General features: G+C 37.6%; 1 protein-coding gene across 1 annotated transcript in view; it reads right to left on the bottom strand.

The window, feature by feature from the left end:
- Nucleotides 1-6,500: 6,500 nt before the first annotated feature.
- The window catches only part of LOC129452685 (NACHT, LRR and PYD domains-containing protein 12-like), a 116,033-nt gene continuing 103,114 nt past the window's right edge, over nt 6,501-19,419 (bottom strand). Inside the window, exon 21 of the mRNA XM_073861812.1 lies at nt 6,501-8,035. Within this exon, the coding sequence (XP_073717913.1) occupies nt 7,858-8,035 (178 nt within the window). The 3' untranslated portion in view covers nt 6,501-7,857. The remainder of the gene's footprint in view (nt 8,036-19,419) is intronic.

Genomic DNA, 19,419 nt, shown 5'->3' on the forward strand with positions numbered 1-19,419 from the left:
ACCTGAGAGAGCTAAACCTCAGTGACAATACACTTAAAGACTCAGGAGTGAAACACGTGTGTGATCTACTACAACATTCAGACTGCAAACTGGAGAAACTGAAGTGAGTCAAATATACAGTATTTTAAAAAATGGATTTAAATGTTTCGTAGAATGTAAAATTGTATTAATCTAGGACTTGTTGAATAATAAGAGTTCAGTACATGGTAATGAAATATCATGATCCTAAAACACGATTGTTTCCTCCTTATGTAAACCTCATGCATCCAAAAGACCGCTGGAAAACAGACCAATATCAACATAACACCAACTGTGAAGCTACAGTCCAGATGTACGCCCCAAACATTGTAGTTTCATTCTTACCTTGAAATGTAACGGTTGCTTTTCTGAAATTAAACCCAAAATATTAAACCTGGATGACGTATGCGGTCGACCAACGCGACTTCCGGAGAACGAACCTGAAAACATGTTCGGGACTTGTCCGGCGGAACTGGCACGAATGGCCACCCTAGGCTGAAGTTTTACCATTTACGTTACAGTTACGTTTTGTAGGTCCATACTGAAAAAACCCTAAACTTACCACTCAGAAACGTTTATTAACAATCTCCAAACAATTGATTATTCCTCAAAATCTTCATCTGATACACTGTGGGTACGGGTATTGACCCGTAATTGGAAACTGTAGCCTAACGTTAAACATGCGAACAAAGTGGTAAAAAGTATTTTTAGAAAAAACATTTTAGAACAAAGATAGAAAAGCAATAGCCTATACTTGTATTTTGAATTAGGCATTGAATTGTATTGTGTTTTAGAAGCAAAGAAAATTAACTGTTTTGCATTCTAGGGCATTAAGCCTCTTAACTTTAATAAAATTGTTGTTTATATTTACTGTCAAACTGTAATTCGTTGTAATTTAGGATACCTCAATATTTGATCACTGTTTATAATAAAAACAGATACAGTGAGAGTTATTTCACTGATTATATTTTTAATATTATTAATAAAAATGGTCCTCATTGTTACAGTTACAAAAAACTTTGTAAACCACTATCATGTTTAATTTTTATCTAACATTCAGGCTTTTATTTTAATGTAGTCAACGTTATTAAGTTATTAATTTTAATTATCTAGTTCGATGTAGAATTATAGCACATGTTCCAGTATAGATTCTATGATAGACCAGTCAAGCTCAAATGTCAAGCTACGCCTATGGTGTTACTATGTCAGTCATTAAATTAATTAGATTTTCCACAGAAACCTGTGTTTTTGACATTGTCAGTGCTGTGGAGAGAAATACAATAAAATGTGTTGAACAGGGTTCATAGAAGTAAACACTGATCACCTGAACAAAATTATAATTTACAGCAAATAAATGTAACTATATTTAACCAGGGCCCCCAGAAGTCTAGGATTGGCTCTGGTGGTGGCTCATGGTGGATAAAATGGGTTTTAATGTATTTTGTTAAAGGTTTTCTGATTTATGATGCAGCTTTTTCTAACATTTTCTTTTTACATTCTCTCTCTCTCTCTCTCTCTCTCTCTCTCTCTCTCTCTCTCTCTCTCTCTCTCTCTCTCTCTCTCTCTTTCTCTCTCTCTTAATGCAGGTTAAGATCGTGTGATTTCACAGATGAGGATTTTTCTGCTCTGACTTCAGCTCTTAATTCAAACCCATCACACCTGACACATCTGGACCTGAGTGGAAATAAACTGGGAGATTCAGGAGTTCATCATCTCTGTGATCTACTGAGAAATTCACAATTCAAACTGGAAACACTTGAGTTAGTAACATACACTAAGCTGCACATGAGTTATTGTTCTCTTTCACACAGTAATTTTGGTAAGAAGAATGACTTTACTAGTAAATACAAAAAAGTGCTGTTCACACGCCTTTTAACCAGTAAGATATCATTCAAACATCAATACCAGAGCTGGGTAGAGTACCCAAAATCTGTACTCAAGTAAAAGTTAGAATCTAATTAGTTACTTGACAAAAAGTAAAAAAGTATAAGATGGAAAAAAAGTCTTGGTTACATATGTAACACTCATTCCCTGAAGGAAGGTAACAGAGATGTCATGTTGTAACTGACGAATTGGAAACCGCTTCACGGAGACCAATCTACTTTTAGAAACTATTAAAACACCAATGAACTTGGCATGCAGGTATTTGCATCTGCTGGCGCGGGTATTTCATGCAGAGCAGGTGCATTACCAAGTCAGCTATATTATTTGCTGAGAAAGCTGAGCATCAGTACCCGACCTGGTAAACAGCAATGGAACTGCAAACTGTGATGACGGGACGTGATGTCTGTTCCCTTCCTTTAGGGAACAAGGGTTACATTCGTAACCAATACGTTCCCTTTCAGTTGGTCATGTGACCGATGAATTGGGAATCCCTACCAAAGCACCACTGAAGCTGGACCCTTCCAGTGCCTGCATAAGCCTTCCGCCTTCAACATAGGGGGTGGAACCTAAAGCTTGCTGCAGAAGGCCAGTCACTACCTGTTCCTTAACCCACGATAGTAAACCAGCGAACTGGGAAAGCGACCTAGTCTGGGCGGAACTAGGAACACTGCGGAAGCCATCCCCTAAGGAGGTTAACTGGATAACATATAAAATATAAAACAATCGACAGGTTGCTCATATAGAAATCTCTGAACAGTACATGGTATGCCAGAGAAGCAAAGCAGGCTTGGCTGAGAGAAACGTGGGCTAGTAGGATTAAACCCACAGACTATACATACATAAGAACCCCATGAGGAAACCGGCTCGATACGAACACTATAAAATTTAGTGAACGTGTTAGGTGTTGCCCAGCCAGCAGCTCCTACAGATGTCTGTTTGCGAGAAACCATGAGCTCTCAAATGGCACGGGATGTCTTGCTTTTGGTATGCAAGAGCTATTGTGTCCACAATCCAATGGGACATCCTCTGCTTGGTGACAGCTTTCCCTATCTGCTGACCACTGTAACAGACAAAGAACTGGTCTGAGGTCCTAAAGCTTTGAGTTTGGTCCACATAAACATGTAGTGCACGTACAGGACATAACAAACCCATTCAGAGCAATCTTTAAAACAGACACGGACATGCAGCAGCTTGTCATAGGGCAATACTACCGGGTTTAAAAAGTTGTGGAAGGGCGCCACCTAGTGGATAATAGCGGTATTGCGGAAAGACGGAAATACTCGTCATTGGCAGGGAAGCGTTTTCTCTTGATTGACGAGATATCTCGTCAATGGCGGGGAAAGAGTTAAACGATGCCTAATTAATGTCACAGACATATAAAAGAGCACTTCTCAATGTCTAAACCAAATTTCGAGCAGCAAAATTGGCTTATATTTCCAAAACCCTGCAGCAATCAGACAAGCAAAGGTGCGTACGTCTGGCCAAACCCTGACGTGGCGCTAAGCACTTTTCCACATCAAAGACAGTTTTTATAAATATGGACTTTGCAGTGGATGTTTGCGTAGGCAAACTTTACGATCAAATCCGTGCGTACGCACGCTTTATAAATGAGGCCCCTGATCTTTGAAAGGAGTGGTGGGAACCTTGGGCATGTAGCCGGGCCTGGGTTTCAGTGTTACACTGTATACAGCAGGCCCAAACTGAAGGCACGAATCGTCGACCGAAAATGCGTGGAGGTCCCCTACCCTCTTAACGGAGGCCAATGCGAGGAGCGTTAAAGTTTTCATAGTAAGAAACTTAATACTAATAGAAACACAGACTGCAGAGGCTTGAAGGGAACACCCTGTAAGGCTTTCAGCACCATGGACAGGTTCCAAGGAGGAATAGAGGGACGGCGCGTGGGTTTTAGCCATTGTGCACCTCTTAAAAACCTAATGAACAGTTCGTGCTGACCCACTGACCTACCGTTTATCGGAGCGTGGTATGCAGATATTGCAGTCTACTTTGATGGTGGAGGGGGACAGCCTCCTCTCTAACCAATGCTGAAGACACTGATAGAGCATTCTCTGGGGTTTTCTCATTGAGAAGAACACCAGTCGACAAACAGGTCAAATATGGTGCAACTAGAAGCACGCTCTCCTCTCCCCCATGATGTTGCAAAGTGTCTGTGTGAGAAGGCTCACTGGGGAAACTCATATTTGCGCAGACCCCGCAGCCAGCTGTGTGCCAGTGCATCCACAATGACATAAGTTTAATATGTAGAGGGTAAAAAGTTAACTACATGACATAACTACATGACTAGTTTTATTCTATCTCTCTCTCTCTCTCTCTCTGCAGGTTGTGTAAATGCAGTATTAAATATACAAGGCGTGATAAACTGATTTCAGCTCTGTGTTCAAACCCTTCACACCTGAGAGAGCTGAACCTCAGTGGAAATAAAATCAAGGACTCAGGACTGAATCTTTTATGTAATCTACTGAAACATTCAGACTGCAAACTGAAGAAAATTAGGTGAGTAAAACAAAAACCTTTGATTGACAAATGTGTAAGAGATGATTTGTTTTTGAAAGTGAATTCACTTTATGCTTGTTCAGATTAAAGCTGAATTCACATGTATATTTGTGTATCATTCTATAGTTTATGGTCTAATAAATGTAAAAAAAATCTCTGTTTGTGTCTTTCCAGCCTAAATAAGTGTAAAATCACAGATGTTGCTTCTTTAGCTGAAACTTTGGCTGATACAACAACATTGAAGATTCTTGATCTGAGTAACAATAAAATAAACAGCTCATCATTGAATCAGCTTCGTGAAGTACTAAAGAGCTCAAACTGTGAACTCATGTGAGTAAAGGTTCATTATTGTGATGTTTATTATAAGGGAGAATTTACCTCTTTCAAGTCTTATTAAAAGGGATCATCAAATACTTAAAACAAAAAGTTAATATTGGGTTAAACTGTTATCTAATATAAGGTTTCATATGAAGCAAGATGTAGTGCCATCTTTATGGAAAAATAGCAGCTTATAATTTACTTATAATAGCTTATATTAATTAACACACACTACTGTATGTTTGAATGATCACTTATACACAACACATTATCACAGTTTTCTTCATCATGTGTCATTCTGCACTTTATCTGCTCATGACCACAAACCTGTTTAATAAAAGTTATTACTGTTATACTTGGGATCGATCAATATTTAAATGAACCTCATGTTTATTATTATTGTTGTAATGTTTTAATTTGTTTCTGCTTCTCCTTACAGAGAAAGAAAAGATTGGTTGTCATGGAGCTTCAAAATGCCTCTGTTGAACAGAACAGTGGGTGAACAGTCATCTTCAGATGAAGAAGAAGAGGACACTTCATCCTGTAGGTTATTGAGCGTTTGTATGCAAGACACCCTTGAATACAGAAAATTAAATAAAATGTTACCAGCATTTCTACAGTATGTAATAATATTTACTTTTTTACATATTTACACTGCAATACAGTGTGGAAGGGCTTTCAAATATGAAGCATTAATAGGAACACACGTGTATACATGGCTGATATTGAAGATTGAATTAAATTGGTATGGGATTCAGATAAATGTTGTTTCTCTTATTTTGTACTTTACAGTTACACCAAAGGATGAAGCAGAAGCTGATCAGAGCACAGATGGATCAAGTGTAGACTAAAATATGGAGACTCCAGTATAATGCATATATAATGTAAAACATTATAAAAATTCAAAGAACATTCATATTGCTAAAGTTGCTAATAATTAAACCTACAGTATAAAGATTTGTGGCACTGAGTCTGTGTAAATAGTTAAATTATCTTCATCAACATTCTGAGATCCTCTGGATTACCTGAATCTTCAACAGGTAGAGAGTTACTGCTGTGTCATTAAAGCTGAAACAAACCATGCACACTGCATACTTACAGACATCGATGTTGAGTTCATTCACATAAATATTACTGAGGTTTAAAAAATCATTACTAGGACTCGAGTATTTAAGTTGCCTGTAACATGCTGTTAATTTTTTTTACATTTTTATATTAAATTTGATTTGATATATACACAGTCTGTGTGTTTAAGTGCACTTATTGCTGTGTGTTGATAAAATGTACTCGTAGAGTTTGTAATGTTATATGTTCAACCACAGCAGCAGAAACAAAGCTAATGTAATCTCAATGAATCATGTTCAATAAGAGATTAACAAAAACCACTGGCAACATGATTTAGCATTGTTAGCAAGGAAAAGTTTATTTATTTTGCACATTTCATACACAAAAGATGATTCAAAGTGTTTAACATAGAAATGATTTACAAAGAAAAAGGATATTAAGTGAACATTACAGTAAAATAAGCGATATTTAAAATTAAAAAAATTAAAATGAATTCATAAAAAACTTATAGAAATAAAGTGGAAATACAGTTAGAGATGCCTCTCTTTCAGATGTGAAATCTATAAATCAAAAATCTTGAAATTACGCACTGCTGAAAAGTTTCAAATCTCTGCCTTTAAATGATGCCTGATTAATGTAAAACATGTAAAATAACCCACCAATGTTTAAATCCATTACAAGCAGCAAGAATTGCTTTTATTTAAAAAAAAACCTGCAGCACTCAAACAAGAGAAAGTGCTTACATCTGTTCAGACCCCGATGAAGTGCTAGGCACTTTTCCATGTCAAAGATGGATAAATATGGATTAATTTGAATAAGGATAAATATGAACGTTGCCGTGGTTTTGTGCGTACACACAGTCTACAATCAAATTTGTACATACACACGCTTAATAAACGAGCCCCTAGATTTCTTCTGGAAGTTGATTTCAGCTATGAGTTGCCTTGTAAAACCTTGTCTTTCGCCGCAATTGAGGAGTTATCTCGTCAATGAAGAGAAAACGCTTCCCTGCCAATGACGAGTTTTTCTTGCTTTCCGCAATACCGCTCTTCCACAAGTTATAAAACCCGGAAGTATCGCCCTAGGGCAAACGGCTGTATGTCCATGTAAGTCCTTCACAAAATTGGAACTATCTCAGCTTTTTTGCTCAAAATGTATTGTTTTGTAGAACAAATGAAAGTAGGATGAAACTTTTTTTTAAAGCAGAGGGTCTGTTCTTTCATTTGATGAATTGTTTATATATTTAAAGAAGAAAATTTTCTGTGAGGCATTAAACTTTTGTGAAAATCCTAAAAAATGCTTTAACTTCTGTATATTCAGCAGTTTTGCAACAACGGACTGAATAGCTTTACTCACGTCTTTCTCCACTGCCATTACTGAACTACAACTCAAACTGGCGCACAACATCAACGTCATTGTTCTCAGACACTCCCTCTGTTCGCTGATTGGTCCTACAAAAATTTTATTTCTCGAAACGCTAGAATAGACCGAAATCCCAGAGGTAGTACTGAAGGAAAATGAAATTAAGCGGAAGTGTGTAGGAGGCCGCAGCCAGGCTAGGGAACACTGGGATACAAAGACGTCTTGCCAGGTTCTTAGGGCAGAATTTTTAAAAAAACATTTTACTGTCAACATTGATGTAACTGAGAAAATTTGATTAAATTGGTCACATAACTAAAATGAGAACCATATACTACTGACAAATTGAGTAGGCTATTTTTTACTGAACTAGTTTAAACATCCATGCAAGAAAAGAAAAAAGAATGAGGTTGACTGACACTGGTTTCAGTAAAGAACAGTTCCTCAGATGTGTCTGAACAGAGGTGGTAAGTTATAATGAATAAAGTGTGGATAGTCGGGAGTGAACTATTCCCAGAATTCTGACTGCTAGTCTTTTATTTAATAAGAGACAACAGAATTTGAAAATGGCATCTACTCCAGTAAATGTTTTTTCCAGGGGGCGAAAACATTGTTTTATTGCTTCCAATCCCCATATGATAATCATGTACAGGTTGGCTTGAGGGTGAGTACATGATGGTTTAATTTTATGTAAGGCATATTTCACCTGAATTTTTTCAATGCACATTTGGGATCTTGTATTAAATCATGGATGAGTTTGACTCCTGATTTTCCAGGATCATTTCCACTGAGATCCAGCTCTTTCAGATGTGATGGGTTTGATCTCACAGCTGAACATAAAGCAACATAACCTTCTTCTCCAATACTACAGCATGAGAGTCTAGAAAATAAAAAAAGTGTCATTAGCCATGGAATTGGTAAAGAAACCTTTTTCCCAACCCTAAAGTTCAAAAGTTATAAACACAAACATAAGTAAAACTTTGAAGTGTTGGTGGCACTAGAGGAGTTTAGGATCTCTGGTGTTAATCAAACTGACTCTTCATCTGTGTGCCACATTTCAGCATTTTTTTAAATTAAGTGGTTGCAAAACCAGTGGATACAACAGAGGTCAAAACCTGAATTAAATCTTTTCACAAAGTCAGAATGTGCCAATAGTCAAATAAAAATGAAAATGCTGCATCAACATCAACAGCCTTTTACTCATTAAAATTATTATAATTAATTAGATATTTGCACATTTATATAAAAAGCAGTACCTGAGTTTCTGTAGTTTGCATAGTGGATTTGTCAACAGATTAGAGATCTTCTTCATTCCTGAGTCTTCAAGTTTATTTCCACTCAGATCCAGATGTCTTATATGTGAAGGATTTAAAATAAAACCTGACATCAGATCAGCACAACCCTCAGATGTAATACAGCTGTTATTCAACCTAAAGAAAAAGAAAACAAACAACAAAATAAACATCTACTGATCACAGTCAACTAAAGCCCTATTTGGACGGGATTAGTTTTTGTAATGATCAGTCTTGTCTTGTGTTTTCCCCTGCCCATGTGTCTCATTTTGAAGTTCTGTTTTGTCACCCATGTTTGTAGTTCTGTTTTTTATTGGTCCTTGTCCTTAATTGTTTCTCTGTGATTTCAGTCCCATATGAATGCGTCATGTCAGTAATCATTACGGACAATGTCAGTAAAGCTTTCTTCAACTTTTACCTTCTATAAAAAGGTCCGAGGTATTACCTCTGGTAATACTAATCCCATGTGAAAAGACCAGCTGTAAATATACACATAAATATTCTGTCTTTTTGCACATTTTTTCCAAATATAGAAGTGCTTGAAGAAGTATTTACTTGCGTTCTAGGTGGTGCAACAAGTCAGTGGCAAACCTCAAGTTTTTTTCGGCATAGAACAACACAGACCTTTAAAAAAATCGTCTGGACCCAAATCTTTGTTTATATCTAAATTTGTATTTATTTATATTTTCATTTATATAATCTATTATTATTATTATTACTATATAATGTACATGTGTACATGTTATATAGGGGAGAGCGGGGTATGTTGTCACACTTTTCACACTGTCTAACATTTACTGAGCACCATACATCAAAATGGTATAAATCTCATACCAAATGAAAGAAGGAAGTCTTGGGCACATATGTTGTATTCATAACATCTTTATATCTTATCTCATTACAGAGTTGTAGACTGTTGAATAGTGACTGTGCACTTGTGACAATTTGCCCCATCGGAGGGTAAGTTGTCACACTAGGGCGGGTAAGTTGTCACACTAGATTATCTAAAAATAAGAACACAACTACTTAATTGTGAATATTGATTTTAATTTTTAAACTCAAACCAAACTGGAAATATAAACATCCGTGCCTGGAGAATCTGGAAAAACAATTATTTCAATCCAAATAATGCACATTTCAATTAAGTGGCAAGACCACTTTACTTTGAACTTTGGTTCAAATGTTCTATGGCTTTCACATAAAACCAGATAACTGAATGGAACGCTGCAGATAACTTGCTTAACTTAACATGTTTAACCTCTGAACAAAACAGATGCCCTGTATGACTAATAGGACTCATCTCCAGAATCACAATTCTGACACACATAAATTGCCTGGCCTGAGGTGCAAGCATCATGGGCCCAATTGTTGCATTTTACACATTTTACCCAGGTCTCCTTTGGACGACTCTTTGAAAATGGCTCTACACAGACGAGGCAGAAGCACTCTTCATCATCTGATGATGACTCTTGCATGATTTTTCTTCTTTTAGCTGCCTTGTTTTTCATAGGTCCAGATTTCTGCTTCCCTTTCTTTTGAAACAGCTTTTTGCTAGAGTGAGGCTTATTCTTTTCTATATCATGTTTTCTGAGCATGTTCGATGTGTTTGTTTGTACAGGGGCAAGTTGTCAGATGTGACGACTTGCCCCAAAGTCATTGAGACAACTTGCCCCATACTTACTTGTGTGCTAATGTTGTCTAAATCTCAAGTTTAGCTCATCATATCACTTTAGCTAAAGTATCAAAAGACACTTTACGGTCTCCTCTATTTTGTGCAAAATAATCATTTTAAACATTCACACCTAACAAAGTTGTATTGCATAAAATGTAAAGTGATTTTTTTTTACTTTTTAAGCAGAAAAATAAGAAAATTGTGCTAACCTCAGATTACAGTGATCTTGACCACATGTGAACAGGAAGTTCACTATAGAAGAAGAAGTCACATAAAGTGGCTATTTGATTTTTGAGATAGAGCCTCTAGTGTTGGAGTTATTAACAGTGTGACAACTTACCCGTGTGACAACTTACCCCGCTCTCCCCTACACAGTCAAACCATAAAAAAATCAGACACCACATATCATTTTTTATATTTTTGTTGACATATTATATAAGGAAGTGACAAGGAGGGAGGTGACAGCACTGCATATTGAGTTACCCCTTCCATACTGAATGTTTTACTGAGATTTCTAATCCCATGCGAATTGGCCATCAATATTACAGACGTCCTGCGATAAAGTTGCATTACTGCATCTACCCGATAAAACGAATCCTGCCTGAATACTAATGTACTCACACTATGCATATTCACACCGTACCCGAGAACATTTGAACCATTAAAGTATGGGTTAGCATTTAACATTTAAACACAGGGGTGCAAACTTGTCACCTTTCGGCGAAATTCGCCGTTTTGTCCTTGAAATAGGTCATTCACGTGAATCGTGTAGATCTGTAAAAAAAAAAGAGGGGGGAGGGGGGGGGGTTGTCGTTGTCGTATATGCGATTCATCGTCATATCTGCAAGTCATCTGTGTTGTCACGTCACCTGTAGCGCCTGCTATCGGTAAAGAAACAGACCCGCCCTACTCTGATTGGCTACTTTTCCTTTCCCTCATCCAACCACACAATCTCACACCTGAAGCCTGTTACCCTAACTTTTGGACGCCGCAGGCAACATCGCATCTCTCTCAACAGCCCATATTTACAGAGGCTATGGAACAAGCTGACGGTAAGTCATGTATTTTTTTTAAGTAATTATCATATAATGTTGGGGTTTAGATTAGCCTGTTAGTTAAATTAAGTTTGCAGTGGGGCTGCACGATAAATCGCACGTGATTGCAACGCGCATCTCGTCAGTAAAGCCGCCAGTTCCTTGCTTAGAAGTAAATCGCCATCAGCTGCAGAGTAGTGATGGCCAAATGAAGCGTTTCGAAGCATTATTGCTTTCCGATACAATTGTGTCGAAAATGGTTCATTACTCGAAGATTCATTCAAACAGAAAATGCACACCACCATCTGCTGGTGAAGTAAATGTAATGCAACAAAGCTGACAATGCGAGTAGGTTAATGTACCCGCCCCATTTGGGCTGTCAGAGCTTTGACACTGTGTTCATGTTTAAAACCCTCAATAAAACATTGAACATGAGATGTGTTTGTGTTAATATTTAGCCGTAAAATACAGCACTCTACAACTTACTATAACTGGACATTTATGTATTTAAAAATGTATTTATAATGTGGCAGAGGGCAACTGGACAGGGCTTGGACAATGTGGAGGAGGGTATTCATTAAATGTTGTGGTTTTATTCGGAAATATAATTTTATATTAATTATAATATAATTTTATATTTTTTAATAATTTTATAATATAGCCTAATAGGCTATACATTTGGTGATGTGGGCGATTTCTTTCTTTTTTTAACAAATTCACCAGCTTTGCAGAATATTCTCTCACATGAAACAGATGATGCTGGAGTACACAAAACTTGTTTAGAAAGATTTTCTATGGTTTGGCTTCACTTGTGTGGAAAATAAAGCCGCCAGTTTCAAACCTGTCAACGCCGGATTGGGCTATCAAAGCAGTCGTGTGGTTCACTAGAGAAATGAACCAGTGTGTTTGCTTCAGACGTCGTATTTCACGTGACTAGTGACGTAACGATACAAGCTCCGAAGCAGTGGTTCATTGCAAGGACTTTTCGAGTCTGAAGCAAGCATCGAAGCTTCTGTGTCAAACGTAACATCACTACTGCAGAGCCGTAGTTAAGTGACAAGATGGATATCGCATTCATAGTCACGGATGAATCCCCTGCGATTATGAATGCGATAGTTAGCTAGTATCCTACATTTGTTTGCTACCCTTTGCAAAATGCTTCTCAGTCTCGACATTAACATTGTCTCACATATCAGTATGCTAATTACTCTGACATGAAGTCGATTTGCATCAAGCATACTGTTTAACTCTTTCCCTGCCATCTATCACGGACAATTGTATCCTCATGCCAAAAGTTTATTATTTGCATGCGTTTTAAAGTTTTGAGCGTTTAAACTTTTATTTTCCTCATAGCAGCCTGTCATCAGTGCACGTGAACAGAGCGATCTCTCTCTCACGTCTTAAAGCTTCAGTAACCTATTTCATCTCTCAATAAAATCACTCTACTCTTGACTAAAGAATTTTTATACTTCATACGAATGCATGTATATTTAATTTATACAGTAAAGACGGTGGAGTGTTTTATTTTCATTACTTTTAACATATATAAGCCTTTTTAAAGCCATAATAAATTTCTCTTTGCAGAATAAATATTTGTTGTGCTTATTTATTTGAGTCTCTATTAAAACAATAATATACCTAATTACTGCAAGTAATATAACAAAGGCAACATCCGTGGTATTATTTTATCTAGAAAAAATTTAACAGTTACAGTCATCAAAGAGCTTGCATATCAGCTTGCATATAATCCTGTGAAATGCAACAGGATATATATATATATATATATATATATATATATATATATATATATATATATATATATATATAAATATATTTATAAATATAAAGTAGTTGTTAATCAAGCTGTTAACCAAACTTTACCACTGACCCACTACATTTTTTTCAGAGTGAGAGAATGAGAGAGTATGAGGAGGAAGATGCCATTACTGTGGCTCAGCTAGAGGCTGGGGTCAGGTGCAAGTGGAACTGGTCCTGGTTGAAGTTAGAATCAAAGTGTGATGTGAAGGGAAAAGAATATGTTTTTCAATTGTCACAGTTTTTTAAAAAAATAGAGAAACCAGGCCATGCTAGATGCAACCTCTGCTGCAAAGAAATCAATTATGCCACAAAGGGCTCCCATGCCCTTTTGGCACATTGTAAAACTGAAAAACATGGCCAAAAGGTGGTGACCATTATTACTACACATAGTGTGTTGTCTATGTCAGCAACTATGGTTCAGTCAGAGAAGGGGATGCTGGTGCAGGAGCCAGAGCAGATGAGGGAACGGTTAAAGGTGTCCGTACCCCTGTTTGACAGGGTAGCAAATGCAGAGGTGAATGTTTGTTCAATAGTATGTGCTAGTTGTTATCTATACATCATTCAAGTCTTAGGCTATTTATAATGATGTCAAGTTTTAAAATACTAATACTATTTTTGTGTTTTTCTAGGCAATGGTTCTTGCAACCATTGCAGAACATTCACTGCCTTTATCTGCAGCCCCTGTCATTGTTGAGCTTGCCCGAACACTGGCTCTAGATAAACCAGCATTAGGGGGCATGAAGTTATCCCGGACTGCTGCCTCATACAAGATGGTCCAGGGCCTGGGGCACACCTTCTCAGAACGAACGTTTGAGAGCACCAGGACAAGCCTATTCTCTGTAAACTTGGATGAGAGCACATCTAACTCAAATGATAAAGTGCTTTCAATTCTAGTGAGCTACTTCAGTCAAGCGCGTAAGCATGTGGTGGTGGAACACATTGGCTCCATTAAGGTTCTCAAGGGTACTGCTGAACATTTGGAAACTGCCCTAGTGACCTTTTTCACTGAACACAAAATCCCATTTGGCAACATGGTCAGCATGATGATGGACTCCTGTAATGTAATGCGAGGGAGCAAAACTGGACTGGAGAGCCGAATAAGAGAAAAGTACTGCAAGAACCTCCTGGATGTTGATGGAGATTCTTGCCACCACATCCACAATGCTGCAAAACAGTTTGGTGTGCCTTTTGGCCACCACCTCGAGCAGCTCTTCACTGACCTCCATACAGACCACAAGTGGGCTTCAGACCAGGTAATTTTCAGAGATTTTGTGTAATATATATATATATATATATGCACCAGAAATTTACTTGTGGCATAAAGGCATGTAAGCTTTAAGAGTAACCTACTTTTTGCCCATTTCAGGTGAGTTACCTGAAAGAGATCTGTGAGTTTATGGGCATTCCAGGAACCAACCCACAGAGGTTTGTGGCACATCGGTGGCTTTCGGCATATGATGTGGGCATCAGTACTCGTCGAATGTTACCTGCATACAAAGTGCTGTACTTCGGATTTCTCAGTCAGGCAGACCAGACTCTTTACAAAGAAGTCCTGGAGGAAATCTACAAGGACCACAGTGTTGGTGAGCGTGCAAAGGCCAGAATCAAGTACTTCCACCAGGACCTCAGGCAAAAAGGTACAGTTGTTGAAATAAATCTAATATTGTTATAAATTCATTAAATGGGGCCCTTTCAAAGTTATTAGTGGTCTTGTGTGTATGTATTGTGAATTAAAATGATTCTTATTATTTCATTTCTTTCCTCCAGGAATGACTGTAGTTGGGAAGGAAAGAAAAGAGAGGCTAGTCAAGAAGCTCTGGTTTGACAATCGTTCTACAAACCTCCATCTCAGTGTTTACCTTGGCGTTCTTCCCATCCTCAAGGAGTATGTGATGGTGTTCCAGGTGTGTTTTGCATTACGTGGATTATCAATCTCTGATAAATTAATTAGGATTATTCTTGTGTGGCCTCGTCAGTTAAATTATCATATAAACCAACTTCAAGTCAAGTGTGTGTGTGATAAAATGATTGTAGTATTATAAAATGACATGCCATTTTTATTTTATAGGGCGGCCAAACCCTTGTTCACAAGCTGCATGATAAGCAGCTCCAAGTTGTCACCAATTTTCTAGCGTGCTTCGTCAAGGCTGAGCATCTTAAGACCACACCAAAGAAGCTCATGGAGATGGATTTCAGGTCCAAAATGCTGCCACTCCATGAGCTCTATATCGGGCCAGAAGCTGAAAAAATTAAGGCAGAAAATCCACATCATTCTGTGAGTAAATTCACTGAAAATCCCAAATCAAACATTGGCAAATTTTTTAAATTTATAATACATTTTCATAATGTTTCCAGACTGTGCTGCAGTTTTTAGAGACTGTGAAGACTGCATACCTTACCACAGCTGCCTACATGCAAAAGAAGCTGCCACTGAACAGCAAGACACTGCGGTCTCTGTCTGCTTTGGACCCACTGGTGAGGGGCCACTCAGTAACTGGAGTTCTTCTGAAGCGGTTGGCTGGTATGATGGGCCACTTTGTGCCACCCCATTGTGACATCCCTCTGGAAGTGGTTAAATTCAATGTCGATTCCACTCTCCCTGTGTACAATGATGGTGATGACATGGTGACCTGGTGGGTGAAAGTGTTTGACACTGGTCTGTACCCAGGATTAAACCATGTGGTTCGAGGGTGTCTGTCTATTTTCCACGGACCCATGGTGGAGTCGTCTTTTAGCGCCATGGGAGACATCATTAATGATAAAAGCACTTCAATGACCATGGCAACCTTCAACGCCATCCAGACTACAAAGTATGCCCTCAGGTCCAGGGGTCAGACAGGCATCCAGTTGTTTAAAAGGGAGGATGTGAAGCATGATAAAATTGACAAGGTCCTCTGCAGAAATATCCGTACTGCAGGAACAAAGGACAAGACTCGAAGACAACAGGCCCTTGTTAAGAAAAAAGAGAGGCTTGAAGAGTTCGGATGCCAGTCAACAGGTAGTGCAGAGCAGAGCAGAAAGACTGCAGTAGAAGAAGAACGGCAAGCCAAACACAGGCACATGGTTCAAAAAAGGAAGAATGCAATGAAGTTGTTGGTGCAGGCCAAGAAGTCCAAAAAAGAGATATAATGCAACGTTTTGCACTTTCACCATGTTAAAAAGAATGTTAACATTTTTACAATCCTGTTCATTAAATTATTGTTTGGCGAATATTTTGGTATTTAGTTGTTTCTTTTCCCGGTGGGGTGGGGAGGGGGTGCAGCATATGGTTGATTTGGGTGCTGCGGGGCATGTCACCTTTTTCACCCCTGACTAGTTTGCACCCCTGAAACATTTAAAAACATTCTGATACACATAACACAAAAACATGCAGCAGCATCTTTCATACCTCTTAAATACGGGTATTTTTCTTTAAAAAATACAACATTTTGAGGAAAAACTGAAGTAATTGCATTTTTGTAAAGAAATTTTTGTAAAAGATCAGATTCAGAATGATTTAGTTTAAAATGAATTAAAAAAAATTTTGCTTCAGTTTTTTATAAATTGGGTAAGAGCACCTTATTATCTAGTGGATAATAGCGGAATTACAGATTACTGTAAAAACGAATCAGGAAAGTGTCATTTGCCATGTTTCCATCCACATGTTTTTATCCGAATTAAGTGATATCGAATGAAAAATGCGTTATGGAAACAGTAAAATTCGATTGAATTTCATGAATATCGACTCAAAAGAAATACGTTCAATCTCATCGGATTTTATCTTGATCGATATATGGCTTATGCGATAAACGCTGATGGAAACGTTATTTGCCGAATAAATAATGATTTGCGATTAAGGTTTAGGTCCTTTTATGGTTGCAACCCGCACACAAAACAAAGAAGAAAAAGTTTTAGGTCATTTCCGCTCTGGTGGCACTGCGTGTGTCAACAAAGTCAGATTTAAGTGGACAAACGACGAGACGAGATTCATTTTAAATTTAATTTAGCAGAGAAAATAACGGCTATAGAGCTGAAGATCTTTGCCCGAACCCGACGGGTTCGGTCGGATTCGGGCTTCATTTCTAACATTTTACACGGGCTCGTGCTCCGCCTTTGCACGGTAAATGAAGTTCAATGCTGATGAATGCCCTATCAGTAAGAGCAGGACCACGCTGAAGCCATTTACAGTGGATTTAATAATTTCCTCAACAAAAATGCCTAATCTTGGTGAGTAAAGGTTTTTTAATTTATAACTAAATATTACTTAGTCTTAAATACATAATTTAGACAGAGGATATAGACTAATGTTGGCATTAATGTAAAGAAAGTGCCGAAGCAAATACCACGGAACCTTTATCTTAATTTCGTTATTCCCAAATAACCATTTTATTCAGAATGTATTATCATAATTTAATTTGTTAAGAAATAATTGTTTTTATTGGCATGTTGGCCTATAATGTATTGCATATTTAGAACGAGATGTTACGATAGATGACTTTTTTCTTTGTTTCAACTTCCAAGTGACGTGTAGCCCAGTTAGTCATTAATAAATAATGTTAAAACCTGTGTAAATTACTCATTCTTGATAAAAGCTGTTTGTGTGCGCAAATTTAAATAATGTATGGCTGTAAATGGGTTCGGGCTTTTAAAAAGCTGTCAATCTAAATGTACTTTCGGGTTCAGGCTGCATTCTGTCGGGCTCCGGTCATTTCAGGCCCGATTACAGCTATATTTTAGATAGCAAAAATCTAAGAAATGCCATAATTTATCAGGAACTGGCGAAGGAAATGTCCAACAATGGTTATGACAAGACGTGGGACGTCCTCCGGAGTAAATGAGGCGCTCAAACAGCGATACGTGTTTCAAAAAAGAGTTATCTCGCAACGGTGCCGGAGGGAAAATAAAAGCAAATTCGACCTTGATGAGATGGATCCTCGGCCAAAGAACCCTCGTAGCTTCATTGGCTTCCAATATTAACAACTCTAAAGATATTTTTTCATTCTCATTTACGTTAAGAATTGATCCGGACTATCATTTCACGTTAATGCCTCCGTTGTCGTTGGGCATTTACATGCATCTGCATCATCATAGCAATTAACGTTATTTTCTTATTATTATAGCTTGATATGTCGCTATCAGCTCAGCTGGCACATAAGCACTTATAACTTGTGAAATGGTGCAAATTTGTCTAGCAAAACTTTGTTCGCAAATGTTTGCTTGAATATTGTGCGATTCAGTGCGAAAATGAATGGAAACACCTTCAAATGTCTCAAATCAATTCGATATACCAATTTGATCGCAAACCAGCATGTGACGTCATTATGCACAGGTTTTTATTCGCTTCAAAGCCGTTGGATGGAAACACACTTTCACCAGCTTTATTCGCATAAGCTTTTTTACCGAACTTCAGATAATTCGATTGACAAGTGGATGGAAACTTAGCTATTGATTTGTCTTAAGATGCACACAAATGAAGTATTTTTCTAAGGCATGTTTATAAAAAATACTTAACTAAACGTCTTAATTTATGTAAGGCCAAGTTCAGATCTTAGTTTGTGAAGCTGGGCATGTGTGTCATTTTATCATATTGTAGCGAATCAGCGGGAGGAGGCGAACGGCGTTATTTAAAACACTATAAACCTCCGACCGAAACACTACGTGAATTTAAGGGAATTTTGGGAAATTCACAGATTTAGCTCAAATGGAATAATAAGTACAATTAACTGTAATTAATTATACAAATTATTCGGATTTTAACTGATTTAGCAGAATAATAATAACAATTAATTATTGTATTTGTCCAGCAAATACTCATAATTGTACATTAAGAAGTTAATTCCTTGGCCTTTAGAAAATAACATTCTTACTGCTATAAAGTATTTTTAAGCATGTAGCTTTAAGATCTTAAAGGCGGATTAAGTGACATTGATTTCATGAGCATTGAACACAGAAACAATTCAATTGTGAAATGCAAAACCGGTTTATTAAACTACGTTACACTACAAAAACACACAAGACTAACTATACATACAAACAAACAAACGAGAAACATATATGAAAGAGAAAGAATGGAAAATTAAGAGAGCGAAAGTAAAAGAAGGGCAATATCACTATAGACTTAACTTCTACACAAACCATCAGAACTCTGAGAAACACCTTAATTAATCAGGGGCAATAACTTTTTACAGCGAATGAACAAGCGATACTTGCGTTGGCTTTTGTGATGCGCTTGTGCACGTCCAGCTGTTGGTGCGTGGAAGAGAGTTCCTGAGTTTGTGGTCACGTGACGGAGTCCTGAGGTGTCCATAGGAGTTGTTCCTTTTTGGGTTAATCCGTCGGTCTGGTTAATCTGTGGCAATTAATTTGTCCAGTTTGTTGAAGTTTGCTTTGAGGTGTTAATTTGCTTATATTGGCGCAATAAAGACAGCCAGAGAGAGTCGATAGGTCTGGAGATGTATGTTATCAGGAG

Source organism: Misgurnus anguillicaudatus, chromosome 23 (assembly GCF_027580225.2).
Source record: "Misgurnus anguillicaudatus chromosome 23, ASM2758022v2, whole genome shotgun sequence".
NCBI classification, from domain to species: Eukaryota; Metazoa; Chordata; class Actinopteri; order Cypriniformes; family Cobitidae; genus Misgurnus; species Misgurnus anguillicaudatus.